This window comes from Lingula anatina, chromosome 1, assembly GCF_051362555.1.
Source record: "Lingula anatina isolate TDL-2025a chromosome 1, LinAna3.0, whole genome shotgun sequence".
Taxonomy (NCBI): Eukaryota; Metazoa; Brachiopoda; class Lingulata; order Lingulida; family Lingulidae; genus Lingula; species Lingula anatina.
In genome coordinates this window covers 10,450,128-10,471,011 of record NC_141767.1, presented here as the reverse complement: position 1 = coordinate 10,471,011, position 20,884 = coordinate 10,450,128, and the positions used below count along the sequence as shown (strand labels likewise).

At 38.3% G+C, this 20,884-nt stretch overlaps 1 protein-coding gene across 2 annotated transcripts; it reads right to left on the bottom strand.

Annotated features, from left to right (window-relative positions):
• Nucleotides 1-1,089: 1,089 nt before the first annotated feature.
• On the bottom strand, nucleotides 1,090-18,120 carry LOC106180985 (uncharacterized). Of its 2 annotated transcripts, none has more exons than XM_087014189.1 (14): nucleotides 13,935-14,558; nucleotides 11,286-11,423; nucleotides 10,935-11,012; nucleotides 10,498-10,620; nucleotides 9,242-10,064; nucleotides 8,712-8,914; nucleotides 7,799-8,469; nucleotides 7,314-7,471; nucleotides 6,887-7,098; nucleotides 6,454-6,680; nucleotides 6,046-6,204; nucleotides 5,671-5,809; nucleotides 5,404-5,503; nucleotides 1,090-5,157 (listed from the first exon to the last, which is right to left on the bottom strand). In XM_087014189.1, exons 1-14 carry the CDS (start codon nucleotides 14,052-14,054, stop codon nucleotides 1,562-1,564), a joined length of 6,747 nt encoding a protein of 2,248 aa, XP_086870315.1. In that variant the 5' UTR covers nucleotides 14,055-14,558; the 3' UTR covers nucleotides 1,090-1,561. The 2 variants fall into 2 exon arrangements, with proteins under 2 accessions (XP_086870315.1, XP_086870323.1); XM_087014197.1 differs by lacking the exon at nucleotides 13,935-14,558 and adding an exon at nucleotides 17,659-18,120 and having other exon boundaries at nucleotides 1,091-5,157.
• Between the last annotated feature and the right edge of the window lie 2,764 nt (nucleotides 18,121-20,884).

Here is a 20,884-nt window from a genome sequence, read left to right as displayed (position 1 = left end):
TTAATAGAAGGGACAACTGCTGTTGCTTGGTCAACCAGAACAACTTCTTCCATAAAAATTGATATTTTCATGTATGTTTAGAACAATTCAAATCACTCATTTTAAATTAAGGTATTTTAACTTAATTTATTGGATATTTATGTTCAAAATGAGAAAATATTATTCAATATTTTATGCAGCATACAATCAACTTGTTATATTTTACATATCTTCATGTCTTTCTTACAACTCTTTTTAAGGCAGGGTTATTTTCTTGTGGCCAGAGAATGACTTTTATATCTGTTATGTTTTTTTTCAACTAGATCTAGAGTGTTAATCTAAGGATATATGTACTCATTGGATATTTGTGTTTTTGAAAAAATCTTTTTGATATTTTCATTGCCGTCCTTATCTGTTTGAACCAAAGAATTTTTGATTTAAAAAAAAAAGAGTAGCTGCTTAAAAAACCAAGAACATGATTACAGAATATTCTACAATTATCATTTATGGTATATTATCTCATATCAAACTTTGATGATTTAAAGAAAAAATGGCATAACTATGATAATCAAGGTGAACAGGAATTGATGAACAATGTACAGACCAACTATGATAGACCTTTGCTTCTCATATAAAAGCAGTAAAAAATTTTTTTTCATACTCTACAGTTGTATATTATCTATAATGTTTTTATTTGAGACATTGTGTACAGACATGTTTTGGATTAATTTGGTTTTTTTTTTAATTTCAGTATATTTTACACACACTGAATTAGAATTAAAACGTTTTGGGGTTGTGCTTGATGGAATAATAAAATTTTTTTTTTTGGCTGTAACTAGTGGAAACTGGTCATTCAAAAACCCTGAAAAAGCTCCGATTTTACAAATGTATATAGTCATTTTTGCTATTTAAATGAATGATTATAATACCAAATACTTGTCAAGATTGAATTAATGGTTTAATTGATTATTCTTTATTCTCTTCTATTTTATTTAAACATTATTTGGTTTGGATCACAAATATTAAGTTATTTTTTTACAAATATTGTTATTGACAAAATATTGAATGAAATAAAGCAATATTTATTTTGAAAAATATAAATTTATTTCTGTGAATGGAATCATTCAAAACTGGTTAACTTTGAAAATATATCGTTTTCAACATCAAACGTAAGACCATGTGTTCCTCAAGGTTTAGTCAGTGTCCATAAAGCTCGTTGAGCAAATGTAGCATGGATATCACATTGCACATAGAGATATTTACTGTATGTCTCAAACGATGGTTGTTATACCCTTTCCAATATCACATTTAACTGTAGAGAACAATATCACTTTAGCTACTGATATAGAGTTAATTTTTCAAGTAGCCCAACTTTGTCTAACAATAACATTTGTAATTTTTGCCACTACCGGTAGTATTGGTAGCTAGGTTACAAATGGTCTTTTACAATCTAATCCTTTTTGATACTTACAGATTGCGCTTCATTTTACAAACACGTATCAGTAAGTATAAAAAATATTAGTTTCTTACTAAACAATTACAATCTAATTCATTACCAAGCTAGTGAACCTTTTTTTTTCTTTCAACTTTTACGACTAGCATTTTCCTCATCATCATCCTCGTCATCTTCTGAACTACTGCTAGATCCCTCGTCAAATATGTTCTCTCCTGTGTGCTCAACTTCCTGAATGTCCTTCGACATCAGTTTCAGTATCACGACGTCTGTGGAATCACGGACACCGAAGACAATCAGTTTATCGTCCATTGCTACGTTGACGCAAGTGATTGCTTTATCTGGAGTGAAAACCGCCAACATGCTCCCTTTGTTGAGGTCCCACACAGAAATATCTCGTGCGTGCACAACGGCTCTCGCGCCTCTTTCCAACAGAAGGATCTTCGTGTTCACTGTAAATTGTAGCCCAGGGTACCCTTTAACTCTGCGTATGTTGTGTTCCAATGGATCCCAGATTCGGAGTTCACCTGTTGTTTTCGCGAATACCACACGATCTGCTGCGTCAGATATGGCTATGGCGCACACGTTTCTCTCATTCTTCAATCTTTTTCGTACGTGACCAGACATACAGTCCCACAGTGTTACGTAGCTGGTTTTCTTTTCTTCGTCATAATTGGCATGGACAAGATGACTTCCATCGTAAGAAATGGCCGCGGTGTGCAAAAGCAGCATTGAGTTTTCGTTCTCCAGTGTTTGAATATGCGCTCTCTGCTCGATGTCAAACACACAAAGATGGTGGGCGTAGAAAGACGCGACAATTATCTTTTGGTTGCCACTGATAACGAATTGCTCAATGCTATTTTCCTTCTCGCGTAAAAGTCCCTCATGCTGTCGTCGTTCTTCTTCAACCTCTTTTTCTCTACGTTTGCGTCTGGAGGTAGGGCTCTCTGAACGCCGTTCCCAAGGTGTCATTTTTGCAGTTGTGTTTCGCTTTCGTTTTGATACAAACTCTTGCTTTGAGAAACTCATGTCCAGTTTTGTTCTGTCCTTGAAATTTGGCTTTATTCTAAACTCTGGTTTTCCATGCTCTAAACTCCACACGACGAAGTGGGACCGGTTGTCCGACGGACTAAGCAAAAGGTTGTCGTTCATGAGTAAATATTCATGGGCAGGGAAAGGCGGCATAAAGGAATGCACTTTGTTCACATATTTCTTTGTTCTAAGATCGTATATGAGAACTGTCCGGTAGACTTCGCTGCCCGTTTCAGCAGATACAACTAGATCAGTGAGAATACAAACTCGTGTATTGCGGAGAAGCATGATGTCGCTACTTTCTGACAGTCCGCGCTCGATTCTCACGGCCGTTCCTTTGCTCTTCCCTTTGGCCACGTTCCATACTGTGACTGGACCGTTATTCAGCGCTTTGGCGACAACGTAACGTGGATGATCTTGCATTGGAACTAGCTCCCCTATTCCATCAATTCTTTTAAGTTTCGGGGCTTGTTTGTTTATGGTCAGACTAAGGTTCCAAATTCGCATGGCGTTGTCGTTTGCCGCAGAAGTCAAGCAGAATCGAAAGTCACAGCATGCGCCTATCGTAGAAGCCCCAGCGTGATGTGCCAGATGTTTATGGTCTTCAGTTTCCAAATTCCACACTGCGATGTTAGAAGTGTTATTGGCTTCAGATCTGCATATAGAGAATGTATGGGACCCCATCTGATTAACATACAATTCCTCAACGAAATCAAGCGTGCAGCCGCGCACTGCCCTGATGTATTTGCCGTTGTTTGTGTCAAACAGTTCCATGTAATGGATTTCGTGTAATTTCATATACTGGTTGCGTGTGGCTACCACATAGTACTCCCCTGTGACGGCAACCGCTTGAATGGACGCCGAGTCACTGGCCTGACACTTCAGTGTATGCACGTGCGCGCCCGTCCGAGCGTTCACAACCTTGGCTGATCGTCTGCCACGGTGGGCATACAGTACCTTGTCAGAGAATGGATTGCTGGCAACGACCACTGATCGGTCTTTGTGAAGCGCAGTCCCCTCTATTGCCACATCTTGAATCAACTGAAAGTTGTTCTGGAGGTCCCAAGATCGCATTTTGTTAGCACCGTCAAAGAAGGCCACTAGTAGTACCCCATTTCCTACTGTTGCAATTATGGCAATGTCTTCGTGTCCATTTATTGTAGTCTGACACAAACTTGTATTCAGATCATAGATGCGAATGCACCGGAGCTCAGACGAGATGGCCAATCGGTTTGAATTGCCAAGTCTAATGTAGACCGTTTCCTTTCCGACGCCATCGATAGTTTTTGTCACTCGCCCTGTGCGAAGATCCCACAACTTCATGGTGTTGTCTTTGGACGTAGTCACTGCCCTCATACCGTCAGTAGTGGTCGTAACGGCTGTGATCGGTTCAGTATGCCCGGAGAGAATATCAAACAGCATTCCGCCAGGGGGAGTCAGGCACGTGGCCGATGGTATGAGACTTGGGACAGAGGAGTTACGAGCGTCTCGTAAAAACCCTCGAATGTAAGGGTATTTGACGGGGTCTTGTGGAGCCATAGGCACGTCCGCGGCTATGAGATTGTGAAGGCGACCGACCATCTGTGAGGCCAGCTGAATAGGATTTGCGGACAAAACTTTCCCCGAAAGCTGGAAAGTATCAGTGAGCAACTTAATGTCTTTATCTTTTGGCTCTACTTCAAGGGCGGAATGAAAGTCATCAAGTACTGCTCGAAATGATGTCGCCAACAACTTGGCCGATACCCATTCAAAATTACACAGGCACTCGGACTTCAGGGTGTCAAACTGCTGTGACTGAAGGAAGTGGTGTGGTAGCTCGTTCAGTTTCCTGGTGTTATACAAAGGTGGCTCTGAACTTTCGCTTTGGACACGTTGGAACTTTAGAGGTTGATCTGCTACCCATCTTAAAGCACCAATTTTGTTTGACCCATGTGGTTTAGGCACGGAAGCCCACTTTCCGGAGAAATACTCAGCCAAGGCTTTGTGATAAGAGGGAGCTTTATCTCGTGCATTTAAGTAACGTTCTGTCGCTGCCTCACGAAACTGCACGTTAAACCAAACTAGAGTCCGGCTGCCATCTGCACTTGACTCGCTAAGGTAACTACCGAGGCTATTTCGAAGGCGTGCCCACAGAATGGGCGGGAACCTTCGCAGCTGAAGTGAATAGTGGGCTGTCACATCATCCATAACGGCTTCGTCGAGGGAAAGCAAATCTTCCATCTCACAATGGGTGACGCCATTCTTTGCCGCTGTGATATATCCCAGTGCGCGTCGTACCAGCGGCTCACCGTGCTCTTTTTCCAGCCTTCCAAACAAAATGACAGCAAGATTTTTGACTTGTTTTCCCAGCTTGCAGTTGGCAATGGGGGTGTACGACTGCCACCGTAAGGCCTCCTTGAAAGCGACGTAAAGATACAGTGGAACTGGGCAGGCGCAGTAGCTGTCTAGGAGTAAGTCCAGTTGTTCCTGTGTGAGAGTTCTGTTGGACTGGTTTAACCAATGCTTTAAAATGACTTCAGCATCAGTAACTGGAAGCTCGGTTATCTCTATGATATTATCCTTGCTGTTAGGATAATTGTTTGTAAATGCATTCTTGCAGCCATAACTTTCGTTTGGGAGAGTGGAGACAACCATGTGAACATTTGGTGGAAGCTCTTTTGGAAGCCATGCTAGTTTTCGAGCAGAGTTTTCGTCTGCAATGAAAAAATATGAAAGATGTAAACGTCAGCAGTATGTATAATCAAACCAACAAAAAGGGCCTTGCACAATATATAATGAGTAGGCCTTAATGGTGATTTTCTTAATGATCATTACACCACAAAAAGAGCTCTCAGCTTGAGGTTAAAAGTAGCAACCTATAAAAGTAGTCGGAAAATTATGAATGTCGAGTTGCACAGCTTTACAGCAGCTAAATTCACAGTCAAGCACCAGTTTCTTACCAGTAAGCTGGTCAAGACAATCAATGAATATCACCAGGGGTTTGTTTTCTGTGGCGTATGACAGTCGATGGCCAAAGTCATTGACTGTACCTTTATAGTCCTAAAAGGAAAATAAACGAATATTTATGTTTACATATATGTCTGAAGAACACACACACACACACGCACGCACGCACGAATTACGAAGTAACTGTTGTACATGTACTAATATGGATGTGGACTTGAAAGAAACGTTTTACAAATTTTAACAGTTCGCTTCATTCTCACCTCTGGCACCTCATCGGGGTCATTGTGATAAATCTCACACAACTGGCGACAGATGCCTTGTAACAGAAGACGGATGCTCCTGGAAAGACCTGTAACACCGATAAACCTGGCAACCACTGCGACTTCTTCTCCAACAGACCTAAAACAGCGATAAGAATGAAGAAGAATATTACACAGACACAAAACTATCAAATCAACAGGCATGAAATTTGAGCTATTCAATAGTTTGACCTATGCTTTACTTAGTTAACATATTTATGAGGACTCAATCATGTTCGCGGTACATTTTCAAAGTAACTCGAATTTTAGCATGTTTATTCTTAATGCACCATATGCAAGCATACAGTTAACGTTACATCTGAACTAGGAACCTACTCGTGAAACCACTTGTGACACTCCCTTGCGGCCTTGGCTATAAGAGAAGTCTTCCCGCACCCGGCACTGCCGTAGATGAGCAAAGGCACTGACGATGTTGAACGGATGTAACTTTTGATCATAGACAAGTGGTCTTTTCTGCCATGGAAATTATGCGCCCTGAAGATAATGAATATAAGCTTTTTTAATTTTTTTAAAAACACAATAGGACTTATAAATACCGTTGATACATTATTACGCAGTATAAATGCGTGTTATTGTTATTATTCAATAAAAACATATTTTGAACACAATTGTTTTTTTTTTTTCAGTGACACACACTTTTGAGGCGCGGTTTTGATACATATATTAATTTAACTTTGTGATGAACCACTCTTCTTCAATAATATTTTGATAAATAAATCCTACCTAGCTTGACAGAACTTGACATGCTCAGAGACTTCATCGTACAAAATTCGCCGTTGCGATTCGTGCCAGTATTGGCAGTCCTCAAAGTAATCCTCCAGTCCTTGTTTTATCGTTTTCTCGAAGTCCTGACACATTTTGTCAATATACACGGCGTGGCTGCGTATATTCGGATCAACCCCGTTACGAGTCCACTGTATCTTGTACTTGTGTATGCTTGATTGTGGCAACTAAAAGGAACGAAACTTTATTTAATGAAATATACATGTTCTATCGATATTTTAGAAAGGTTTTACAGATGACACTATAATTCTCACGAATAAGTACAGAAATCACAGAAATCCAATTAAAATGGATAGCCATGGTTCCTATATTACTCTAAGGACGTAGGAAACGATTCAGAAACTGTGATGTTCACATGTCACTTTTAACTTACCTCTGCCTTGAGACGATTGTGGACAATGTTCTTTAATTTCTCTTGCAATGAAGAATCTATTTCTGCCTTGAACGGGTGGAGATCTATATATTTCTTAGCATTGTCATCCTCAAGATTGTGCTCTAGGCCATTTAGCGTTCTGTGGAACCAAACACATTGGCGCTCCGGTTCTTCAGTACCAAGAAGAGCTTGGTCAAGTTCCAGATCTTGGACTGAAGTAAAAGGAAATAGTTTACATTTATAAATAAAAAAACTATAATTCTACATTGTCTGTTGACTTGGAAGTTCTGTGATGTATATGGCTATGCCTTTGAAGACTCCAGCCCGCAACTATATGTATGTACATATCGTTACTTGTATCCTTCAACCAGGTCTGCTGCATTGATGAAGAAATATAAATAAGAACATGAAAAGAAATTAAACTTACTGGACATGAAGAACCTGCGAGAAGAGCTTTCATCGCCGAAAATGTCCGATGAATACTTCTGAAGCATTATTTGAATGCGTCTGCACGTAGTCAGCCACTTAGCCTTGGCCTGCTTTCGCTTGAACGCATCCGTTTTGTTAATATCTTCATCATGGGAACTGTGAAATTAAGGGGGAAATGCGTCATACAGACAGCTTTTATATTGATATTAAGTAAATGTTGTCTTATTATTGATACCAAACCAAAGCTTGAATTTCACTTAAACGGCGCTATTTTATGCAAAGTGTGTTTCCTTGTATTGAATGAGCATTTGAAAATAGAAACTGACGACAACAGTCAGAACTGCGAATAACATAATATTTCATTTTGGTTTCCACTTCAGAAAATAACTTCTATGTAAAATGTAATAAATTTCTGTAATATGGGGATTTAGAGTTATTTAAGACAACAGCAAATCTAGATCTGAAACGACGATAGCCACTTACCTGATAGACTGCAGCACGTACATGGGTGGACTAGAGTTAGTATCGTATTTATACCAGTTTTTCAGCAGACTTGGATCCAGATTTGGGTCTGATTCCGCTTCTCTGAGAGCATTGTGAATTAAGATGGTGTCTCTCCTTTGCATTGCCCTTGCTGGGGGTTCCTGTTCCATAGAGTCAAGTTTACCTTCCTTCGAGGACTGGCTGACTTTTCCATTATTGTGTTGCTTTTGGACTGAATTGGACGGCTTCCCTTTCCTTGGACTCTGTTTACTTTCATTTGGATTATTTGGTTTAGCAGCATTTTCATCAGCACCTTTGGTAATTTTTATCTTGTTGGATGAAGACTGTTCATTGTCCGTTGTTTTGTCACTCGCTACAGATACCCCAGAATCTGCCTCGCGTTTCTTTTGATTGATAGATTTTTTTTCTGTAGTGAGGTTTTGTGGAGAAGTTCTTTCGTCATCATTACCCTCGACCTCTTCTTCGTTTTCTTCTTCTTCTTGAATTCTCTCAGCCGCTTCTCTTGCCTCTTTAAGAGCCCTCTGTTTCGCTTGTGCTATGGCATCTCTCATTTGTTTATCCCGCTCTGCAGCTTCTAAAATAGCGTTAAATTCGTCGGCTGGTATGACCAATGGTAGAATAGGAAGTCCATATTTCTGGCACAGAAATGACTGAAAAGGAGAAAAAGATGTCAGTCGAAATAGCTTGGCTTACTGCTGTTTTGGGGGCATACAAAGGCAGCACTGTCCACCAGGTGGCGTATGACCATCTTTGTCTAAATAATCTATTTTGAATATGTTAAAACGCAAAGATATCTGAAAAATATTTGCAATAGATAAGCCTATAGGCCCCAATGAATATGAATATTTATTTAATTTAAAATGTGTATTTACAAATTAATCATTCGCCTTACCACAAATGTGATTCCATGGTTCTGCTCTTGACAAGATTCCAATGTTTTGAGAAATATCTCCGGTAGAGAATGGTCGTCTATGACGGTGTCTCGGAGTCCCCAATGCAGGTCGAATACACGAAGTTCTACACCGTGCTCTCTGCTGTATTGCCTTAGCTTTGGGTAAACCTTCTCTATTAGTGCTGATCGCTCAGCCTCTGTGTCTAAATAGGAAACAGCAAATTGTTATAATTTGATTTGCTGTTTAAATATTGTTGCATAATAATAACACGAAGAATTATTGTAATCCGTCTTAATCGAGTGACATTATTCACAACATCTTAGAGAAAAATCAAATTAATAAAACTGAAAATAAAACACGGTCTCTTTCTCCGAGACAATTGTCCAATGACTTCATTTTATCGAAATGAATTAAGGACGGAACTCTGGTTGAACTATCCGAATACCTTACTTCATTCTATGAATTTTATTATGAATATTGTTATCAAAAAGGTTATTTCATTGTATTTCGAGTAATACATGACCCCTACCTGTGAACTCTGAACTAATGTATATTTTGATAATCCTGTGGTCTGGAGGCACCAATACATCTAGTCGTCCCTGGAGAATCCTGTCAATGCGGTCCTCCATGTCCACCCTGATCTTCTCCCTAGTCATTGGTCTTAAAATGGACGGGGTTGGCACTGGGCTAACAACAAGCTTTCTGAAGTTAGAACTATCAGCATTTTGGTCCTCTAACTCAGTTGGGGAGTTGTTTTTTGTTCGAGTCAATGTAAAAACACTGTGTTCCCGCTCTGGACCAATACTGAGGGTATTTTCCTTTTCTTTATTTGAATCGTTTATCAGCTCAGATTTATCATCGTTGTTCTGAGGGGTACTTTGTAAATTGTTTTGGTCGTCGGCTGTCACCGCACCTTCACCACCCTGGCTGTTGCTGGTGGAGTCCCCTATCCCCGGAAGAGGCGTTTTCTGCAACATCCCCCCTGTTGGTACGTCCTCAGGTGAAGTTTGTTTATCAATTATATCTAATATTTCTGACGTTTCTGCAGCTTTCTTTCCACTAGATGTCCTCACTCCATCCAAATGTTCAAGTTTAACTTGCGATTTGCTGTCGTCTGGCACTGCTGCAGGCGCCATTTGTACCGTTGTGTTTGATGATGGTTGTTTGCGAGGAGACATGGATCTACTCCTCCCAGCACTTGTTTTGCTGGCAGGCACCTGTTTGGGTGAAAAACTGGACGGCCGTCCTAGTCTACTGTTAGAAGAATGGGACCGTTTGTGATCTGCGGATCCATTGATTTTTTCACCGAATTCAGAGTATTTTTGAAAAATGTCTATATGTTCAGATTGTTCCTAAAATGAAATATCATTAGCATTTACATATGTGTAGCCAATTTCACGGTATTCCATATCTATTTGTTGAGTTAAAGTGGATGAATCACTAGTAATTTCTGATGAATTTACATAGGTAAGTTAGTAAATTTCAATTGAAACGAATTTTCTTGCGATTTTGATAATTATCTTTCTCCTTTGCATTCCTTGTTTTTAAACGTTCGGTATTTATACGTTTTGCACGTTCGTGACAGATCACACGTTCCTACGTTTTTTTTTTTTTTTGTTTTTTTTTTTTAACTAACATAAGTTTTAATTCATAATTCAGTCAATTTATATCTTTCACGAAGGTCACTCGAGGGCTTAACACACACACACACACACACACACACACACACACACTGTTCCACCATTAACATATCTAGATTATGGTGCTGCTTCAAAGATAACTCACCGTTTTCTTCTTTTTCTGCTGTTGCAATCTCCTTCTCTCTTCTGCCTGTTTGCGGAGGTTTTCCCTCTGTTCATCTTCATAAATCTTATTGTACCTTCTCTCTATGCGCCGATTTAAGCTTTTCTATAAAACGCAACATTACTGATAAACAAACTGATCAAAAATAAATAAAACAAAATATCGTTTTGTTTTCATATCTTTATCAAGATAGAGTTGGCAGTTGTATGATTATTGAATAGAGATGCTGATATCAATACGTTAACTACTCCTTTGCCCTTTTGTCTTAATAGTCATCACTCCTCTCTCTAAATCGCTTCTAAAATTAGATATGTCCATTTACATTTTTCGGCATACAAATCAGGTTTCTTTTATATGCACTGTACAAGTTATCTTTATATTCAGAACCTTTATTGCTAAACCGTTATTGCTTCTCTTACCCTGAGGTGATTCACTATTTTTACATCAGTCTGTTTTTTGATCGGACGATGGTTCACGTGCCAATGGCTTGTTTCCAACTGAAAAAAAGAAAACACCAGAATAAGCTATATTCGCCTGAGATAAAAAAGCGTACTTTTCACGCAACTATGCCATTACAATGATTGAAAATTAGGTGGTATTTTCCCTTTGTTCAAATAAATTACTTTTGCAGCAACTAACACATATCGCACTCGAGAAAGAGTCCATTAAAATAGGAACACTATGAACCAAATTCTCAATTTTAACCTAATTTCAAAAATCCAATTAGGGATTTCATCAACAGGTTAATTATACTATAAATCATAACTCGCCTCCTCAGAAGGTCCCTGGTAAGCATGGGCGTTATCTCGGTTGAAATGCACAGACGGCAGCCTTCTGTCAGACAAGAGGGTAGATTCGCGTGACATTGCCACAAATGGAGGGAGACGTCTTCGACCTTCCTCTGCTCCCTAAAACCAAGAAAAGCTAGTTATATCACGATCTATTTGCCTTCTGGAGAAATGTCGTCCCTGAGATTAGTATATTCAGGCCATGGTTACTGTAGTTCTGTCGTTTAGTAACGTAACAGGGGCAAACAGTATGAGTACAAATAGACCACAATGTCCTACGGTTGTGATAAACAGGGGGACGAGACAAAGGTATTGACTAAACCAACTTTTAGTTTCATATAACAAATTGACATATGGAACAAATATTTCTTAAACAGAATTCTAATGGACTAAACCGAACCACTTATTCTAAACATGGTTTATCGAGCAACGACAACAGCAACTCTGCTTTCCCCTAAACCCATGCCCCCAAGTAAGGCCAATACATCTTAGGAAAAGTTTGATTGGCAAACGGATGTTTTCAAATGAGCTTTATATATATAAATGCCCCAGGTGCAAAAAAATGTAATCTGGCGTATGTCCAATTAAGAGCAGCATGTTCTGTCATATGATAAGTCCTTGGGTCTTTCTGTCTTACCTAACAACAATGTCAAATAAAATGTGTGTGCAAATAAACATAATTTCAGAAACATTCAGTAACTGTTTGATAAAAGTTTTTGCCACTTAGTTGGTGTAGTATTGCTTTTAGTCATATTTGCGTACGAAGTGTGTACATATTTGGCAAAGGCAAAGTTTATGAACTTAAGAATGCGTTATTTGCTTTTAAATTCTGTGGAGACCTTACGGGATTATCGGACAGACCTTATCAGAAGTGGATTTAATCGTCAATATTGGGATATCTGGTGTTGCAAAAGTTTCAAATGATGCAATGTTCGGGGCAATTCGCACTAATTTACTCCGATCTACCTTTGGTTTACCACGAAGTGCTTTAAATCAGCACCTCTGCCCTACGTGTATTTCGTATTTTAAATTTTGTTCGTACGTGTTGTAGAACGTGTAAAACGTATTTTTCTTACTTAACGTTCTTAGAACAACGACTAAAATTACCACAACCTAATACTTTGACAGAGCGCCTCGAATTACCAAACCCTAGTTATTTGGCAGTCTCATTTTCCTTATATTATGTTCTTAAATTGCAGCCCAGTGTTTATACAGGACCCCCTACTTGGAACATATGATAACCCAAATATATACATGTACAAACTTTATATTCACGTAAAAACTGGCCTAATGTTTTGCGAAGAATAGCAAAGGGGGCGGGGGAAATTATTTCATATTAATCTCTTGTGTTCTACTCGTGACAGCAATAAGTAAAAAAATCGAGAGAGGTTGATTTCAAATCGTTTCGAAAGAAAATGCAGAAAGGAAAAACAATGCGATAAAATGTCAAGATCAGCATTGCATTTGTATGATTTATTGGTCTGTGTCTTTGTACATTGTGACATTTCAGATGACAAAATCGAGCCAAGGTATGTTAATTTAATTGTAGTGGCACCAACGTCTAAACCTAATGTATTTTTGAATGACTCTCCTTAACTTAAAGTATAATCTTTACTTTAAGCAAAGAAATAATGGATAAAGCTATTTTCACTTTGATAAATACGAATATATTACAAATATAGAGATCTAATCGTTTGCAGTCCAGATGAAATTAGTGCATTTCTTGTCAATTTCATTTTTCTACATGTTGACTACATTTTCTCATATAGATGAAAAATATGAACGAATATAAAGAGTATGGCAAATATTTTGCCAGTACCATTTGCTGATGCAAAGAAATGAATAAAGAGAGTATCAAACCAATTAAAAATTTACATCTTACCGTATTTAATCGTGCAGCCATCTATCTCTATCTCCAGATATTTCCATTTTATGGAGCCAACAATAATTTAACCTGTTTTTTCTTCACTGTGTCAGTTGTTAGGTGACTTGTTTAACACTATCCCCTAATTTTGTGTTTACTTTAGCAATATGATTATCAAATGACCGATAAACTGAGCCCATCGGGTCCAATATTTACACATAACCAAGCGCGGTAGAAAGCGATATCTTACCAACAAGCGTTGTGTTTATCAAGGGGCTTTCGATTCGATAGCAGGGACAAAAGGGACATTGTCCAAGGCGAGAGGCGATCTCTTTCAATATGTAATTAATGGAGTTACTTGATCCGTCGATAACAGTAAATTTCTGAATTTGCTTGTGTGTTACAAGTCTACAAGTAATCATTAAAACTTGCTTTCTTTAAATCGCAAATTTTGATTGCAGCGCTGGGAATCACAGTAAACTTTCGTGAGAAAAGGCTCCCATTTGCCTTTCTATTTATGGGCTGTTGTGTTATGAAAATAAAATGAAAGGCCTGTAAACTATTTCAGTTACCAACAAATTGTGCTTTTACCTCTTTCAATATCAAATAAGCAATTAATGGTCCCTCAAATCAAGTCTAAATTTGTGTCTAATACCATACTCAACATTTAATTTGCCGATTGTAATCTTTCGTCGCCATCCTTCAGTTATGACACATCCATATTATTGCAGCTAGTTATTTTATTAAATCTGGAATACGTAGCTTACCTGTATTAATTTCCGAACACGCGCATTAGTCACATCATAATTTATACTCAGTCTCTTTAACTTTAAAGGCTGAACCTTCCTCCTAGGAATATAGTAAGCTTTCTGTTTCATGGACAACATTGTCAAACTTCTAACCGTATATTTCCTTCATAACTGCTCTTCTCAATATCACATATCAGCGTATTCCAGTCACGCCTTGGTGTGATTGAATATTTCACGTTGACTGGATTTATAATCCATTCTTGTCTTGGGTCGTTAAGAAGGGCCAGTACGTGTTAAATTAAAAATGTCAAGTTTTTGTTCCGTGTCGCCTATTGTTAGCGGTATTGTAAAAAATCTCCACTGCGGGTACCCACATATCGCCACGATGCATGCATGGTGAGTATAAGGGCATCCCTGTTACCATGGGCAGGCTGAGAGGTGAGCTTGACGGTATTATGAACTCCTGTACAAACACTTAGACAAGTCATTAGTAAATATTACCCTTCACCGCGGCCGCTCATAGTTCGATGTTTACAATAATTGTTTGCGTCACCTTTACATGCGATGTTTATGCAGGACAGTTAAAGCTCGTTGTGCTCGCGTCACACGGTTTAAGAACGCATTCAGGTAAATTAGCCGTCTTTTTATGAAAATATGTCCACTGTTATTTTAAACCCTAATGATGTTGAAACTACCACAATGATACACACACGCAAGTCGTAGTATACACTGACAAATGTTAAAACAACATGAAACAACGTCCCGCCGCTGCACCTGTAGCTGAGATTATGTCAAAGTCTTATAATGTCAAATCTTATTCTTTCATGAAAAAATTCTGTAACAGGCCAAGAATTGCGATTGTTGAGCCTTTCTCAGTTCATGATAATAAACCAGTGCTGAACTAGAAATATTACATCCTACTGAATGAGAGAGGGAGAGACGCCGGTCACAGTGACAAGAGTTGGGGGGATGTGATCGTGCGAATAAAACAGTATTTCAACATAACATAGTCACTAGCCTGACATTACTCTGTATATTTGACTTTGAAAATTGCTATAACATCCAAAAGCAATTCATTATTGAAAGTGATCCCAATTCATCAAACACTGGGCGCGACGCTGCTGAGGCAATAGTGACTCGATAACGCAATGCCAAACACTTCTCATCACTAACAACAATGTCGCACCAGATAAATTACTCTCCCTTGCCTCTGTATAAACTTCTTGTCTTTGTTTAATCTTGCCTTTAATAAATTCATAAAAAGCAATCGTCATATCCGATACCTCTTGTGAAAAAGGAAAGCTTCAGAAAAATTAGCCATGTGTACGAATCATTTACATTGACTTTTCTGACATCGATAATGTAGATAACTTGTTCGATCAATGAGGAACCTCGTCAAGGTTCCCATGATTTTACAATTGTCTATAGACATAGTATCGCAATAAGATGTACTCAGCGTATACTTTCAGAATTTCTTCAAACAAGTTCTGAGCCATTGGATGTTCGTCATGCACGAAATCTTGTCGTTCACTTTCAAAATGTTAATAGTACGCGACGTTCAATAGGCTTTCGGCTCTGGAGAACTTATGAGTTCTCTCATATGGGTCCAATAGATTACTTAGATGTGTTGATCACTGTGAATTTAAGGTAAATATTCACATGTTTGATTACAAATATTTATATTGTTTACCGCTGTATTCATCTTATAAGAATAAAGAAGGCGAAAAAACATGCGGCGTTAGCTCAAACCATACCTAAGCTGTATTGTCGTATTAGGGATAAATTAAGTTTATGAAAAATTGAATACATTTATCAAGATCTAAACCATCACAGGACAAAAATAAACACCCCCCCCCCCACCTCCCAAAAAAGGGTTCAATTGGAAATGTGATCAACTAGGAAAAGGCTAGCAGAAATAAATACTTGAAAAAGGCAAAAGGAAATATCTGCGGCAAGACGTAGGCCAGTACCAGCACGTGCAACATTTGTTTATGATAATGTTGATAAAAATATCTTCGAAAACTTTACGCCCTAGTTCTACGGGCGAAATGTGCTAAAATGTTAAATGACACCATCAAATAAGCAGTCTTAGTTATACTCAAAGGTCAAAATTACTGACGTACGGAATTTGTCTTTTAAGACCTGTAGGCCTACTGATTATGCTCACTTATAAACCGAATGCCATACTCTGTTGCATGCTTCAATACACTTTACTTTTAGTAAATAAAAAACGATGTTTTCCAACTAGACAGTGAATTTGAAAAAGGCACATTGCAAAAAGTCAAAATCTCAAATATTCAAAAGACTTGGGATTTAAAGTGGGTGGCATTGGATCAGGGAGGGCAGATCGGGACTTCAAGAAGGCATGAACTCGTGCTTAGATTTTGCTTCTTGTGGGTTTCCATTTATCAATTTTTCGTGTACCGAAATTGTCATGAATTCTTCAAAACTTCACATAGCAATAGCTATTTTTTTTATTTTCGTTTACAGTATAATCTTTCAATGCTCTACGAATTTCTATATAAAGTAAAAAAAGCTTTCAAAAGGTCCATGTCCCTTAAGATCTTAGTTATGTTACTAGCATGTGGTATCTGTGAGGGGTTCAATTGTGAAAAGTCATTGAAGTGAGGCATTCCAACAGATTTATAATCAATAGCGTAATGATTGCGGTATTAAATGTACAGCTTCTAATGTTACTAAACAGTAAACGTGCAATGATATAATCTACAACAGAGAGAGAGAGAGAGAGAGTTGGGAGAGTTAGGAGGGGGAGAACACAACAGTATAGGCCTTCTGCTGGTAATTCAAATGTATCAAAACTAATCCATAGCTTTGCAGCTAAGACGTGAGATCGTGTGAGTGGGTCATAGCACCCTGTATACCATTGTAACCAAGAGATGGTTATTAGTTCAAGTATAAACTCTAAGATCTCCTAAGACGCCAAATGATGCCAAGCTAATGCAAACATGATGCACGTACAGTATATTTAGGTTTGAAAAGCCAAAACGAATGTTTTAGAGTTAAGTCGGGTCTTTACGTACTTTGTATGTGTCAGGCATTCATTAAAAACATTGGAAAATTCTTGTTCATTTTTTTAGATCATAAAAGGATCGTTCCACAATAAGTTGAAATAAAGGGGATGATAAGATGGCACACCTGCATAAACTAATAAAATCGATTTAACTACGTGCAATTAGCTAACTTGTACAACATATAGAGATGACTACCTACATTTGTAAACGACCTCGTTTGATACACCAGTTCATCAAAAAAGGCGACAGGTGCGGCGTTGCCATAACACAAGGCCATCTTATCAATGGGGAGACTTCAAATTCGACTGATTAAATAAAGGATTGATAGCCCATGGGTACTTATAAAACTCTAACCAAGTAACTCAATATGGCATTAACATGTCCCCAATGAATGAGAATGCACGGTATATCATGGACTATACCCGTGCATGGCAAACAAAAAATGTCTCAACCACTCCTTATGGACAAAAATTATCTAATGTATACTGAAAAATTTGAAACCGTTACTTAACGTAGAATACAATGTCTTAATCTTTGGTCTTTTTATTGCACCCAAAGAAGAACGTATAGAAAAAACACAATTTTGTTAACACGCATTAACGTTAGTTATGGGTGTCAGCTGTTTCTGTACTCTCTCTCTCTCTCTCTGCTTTTGATTAAAGCCCTCATTCTTATGTCACAACGAACGGTCTCCTCCCCTCTTTACATACCGTCTCTTTAATCCACGCTACTCGTGTCCTATCACCGAGACCGCTTCCTCCAACATCAGTAGTCTCTCGGCTATTTGCCATCATCATTTTGTTCTTGTTTGTCGTTTTGACGCCGCTACACCATCCACCGCTGTCTTCATCTCTTATTAATCATCCCTTTATCTGAAATATAAGCGCTGTATATCTTTGTCTTCAAGTGTTGTAACCAACGCGTTCAAGTGTGGATCCAAGAATAATTCTCGACAGACGTCTATCCCAGTGGACCCTATTCTACAAATAGGCCGGAAAAAGATCCGGGTAAAGGCTGAATTGTTGTATACAGTTACCTTGCCAACCGGAGGTCACCATGTCGGAGTAAAAAAGACTACGTGAATATAATACCTTTTACTAGTTCACTATTGTGTGTTGCTCTTTGACATGTGCGCCAAAGTCGGCAAACAGTCGGAATGATATGATAAAAAACAAACAAACAAATGAACTCTGTAATGTTAGCGAACTCGCACCAGCGTTTTCTGGTCGGACAGTTTCATGTCAACATAAGCCCGGTCCAATTACCTGTTTAGCAACAATTATTGATCTCTTACAGGCAATGGTTTTCTGCTGGCTCTCGATTTCCGATTGCATTGCTGAGGTACACCTTTGAAAAAATAGAACTGAAGAATAGACCGACACTCCGGAAAATGGAATATACAGATTCCAAGGCCTAATGGATATGTACGGAAAGCTACCGTAGTATAGGAAACAAGCCAATCTTTTAAAGATTTATTTAGAACACAGGGCACAGTTAGGTTACCACGATATTAAAAGCGCACAATTATTATCCAAGGAATGTATTTGTTTAACGGATTTATTATTAGTTCCAAGTTTTCTTAATGATCAATTTCCCAGTAACGAACGAGTGCGTAATGTTAAACGACATGTATTCCTTATTTATGACGTCTTAAAGAACAACCACCATCTGTTAGATTCCAAACTCAAAACTTTAAATGGTGATAAGTTTTTGCTGCTTAGTTCAGAGAATATTTTAACGAATTCGGACAATTGTTTCACCATCCGTTTACATTTTAGAAACAGACGAAAACCAATTATAACTCACTCCCTTTAAGTCTCCAGCCCCGAGCAACAATTCAAATCTGTTAAAGTAATAATATCTAGTAATTACGACCAGTGAATAACGAACACACAATAAATATCGACAGTAATCTGCGGTCCATTTATCTGCGCTAAGTCAACAGGGATCTTGGGGGAATGGAGCGGTGGACAAAAGGGATCGGGTTTTCACTGAAAACATTGAAACTATCGACCTTTTGCTCTCGATAACTAATCCCAAAATTGACTCCCATAGACATCATTAAATCTCAATTTGAATTGTAATTATAAGAAATAGTAGAACGGTCTACTAAATACATTGAAAACGCAGCGGACAGCTTGTGATTCTAACCGGTATTAAGTTCAAACTTTTATTTTCGATGTTCCCCACAGACAGGACCCTAGGGCCAAGACCGTATTGTGCCGGTAAAGTGTGGATGCAAACAGGAGGATACAGTGCCTGGTTTCCCGGGTGTTCTAACAACATAGCTTTTAACATGCCTAAGATAACAACGACTTTTAGCGATCACTTCATCGAACTGTTATCAAACTGTATTACATGAACTGGGTTGAAAATAAGATAAAATCACCACGTTTAAGATATAGGCATCAAAGCCTTATCATAAGAAATTTGCTTTTCCTCGGCTCTGGTTCTGTTATTTCAACATTTTACGCGCTAACTTATCTTGGTTTGAAGATACGGCAACCAAATCAATTCTGAAATCAATTTCATTCAAAATATCACATTTTACGAATCAGTGTCAAACTACTACCCTATCATGGATCGCTGGAGGACATCTTCCGCGTTCAAAGGAAAAGACAAGAAAAATCCAATGAAGTACCATATCTTTATAAATATATTCATAAAATGGTACTAAGAAACGATAAATCAATCAATCGGCTGGTATTGTATTTCTGGAGTGCAATACACTCTTTTTAATCTACAAGGATTTACTAAGCTGAATGGCTTTTCAAACTAACAATGTAAAGGATGACAGTAGGTATGAATGCAGCCCGACAAACCCACGACGTGATAACAGGCACGTCTTTTATTCAACCTTTCAGCATTACGTGTATCATTAAGTCACCATGAAAAAGTCCACATTGTTCATTTTCCGACCTTTTTTCCTATGCACATACTTCCCTTAAAAAAACGTTCTCGTTTCAGCATTATATATATATATATATATTGCCATGTTGACAACAGCTCCATGTCAAGCGACCCAAGTCAGGGTGATGTAATATGAAAACGCAGCATATGTTCGTAGCAAAGCAAATTATATTTCCATTCTGTATTATTCAAAGGAAAAGATTGATTTATTTCACACAAAATGTACTAAAGAATGCAAATGTCGAGCCTCATACACTGTTTGTAAAAGGCAACGCAACAAAAGTAATAAGCCACACTATAAGGCCAGACAAAATTGATAAGTTGGTTATCGAGCGGGGACTCTGTTTAAACAAGGTCGGTAGACGAAATAAATTTTTAATTTATGATGTTTGAAAAGCAAAACAGCTAAATATAAGGGTACACTAGGTCTTACTTTTAGGGGGACGTAATGGCAATATCACAATGTGGGCGATTTTAGAGCAGGGCAATATTGACGGCCATCTTATAAAACCTTTTTATAGCCTAGAATCTCATACATAACTTTAGTGTTGAGATCTGAAGCAATTAAACAGTTTCAGTTTGTTGTTATCTCTAATTTTGTGTCTGAAAAGTGAAACAATTCAAAATTTTTAATCAGTTTCAGTGAAAAGCAATATATGTCTAGCTGTTGATAGCCATTTCGGAGTTGTCAAATGACATCAAAACAACTCCAAACATTGAAGGGATTCACACACACACGTTCTTAGTGTAGACTTCGGCTTCAACAGCGGAATGGGCCGAAACCAAATAAAAGGCCTCTTGTATGCAATATTTCTGCGGTAATTAGCGCACACCGTGGATTTATCACGTTGCCCAAGATGGGACCCATGCTAAATTTGACCTGGGTCCCCATCGAACTATAAAAAAATATTGGTAGCATAGGAGAGACTACAGGGTTACTGGCGCACTTGCATGCAATAGAAGTTGGCCTTGGTGTTTGCAGAGTTGCGATAGATGAGAGCGATTCTACTGGTCTGATAATTTTTT

Excerpts from the sequence above, each read along its gene's own strand:
- LOC106180985 (XM_087014189.1), bottom strand. The coding sequence starts at position 14,054 with ATGTTGTCCATGAAACAGAAAGCTTACTATATTCCTAGGAGGAAGGTT. Across the intron at positions 6,681-6,886 it reads ACAATCGTCTCAAGGCAGAG|TTGCCACAATCAAGCATACA; the intron begins GTAAGTTAAAAG and ends CGTTCCTTTTAG. Across the intron at positions 6,205-6,453 it reads GTCAAGTTCTGTCAAGCTAG|GGCGCATAATTTCCATGGCA; the intron begins GTAGGATTTATT and ends CATTATCTTCAG.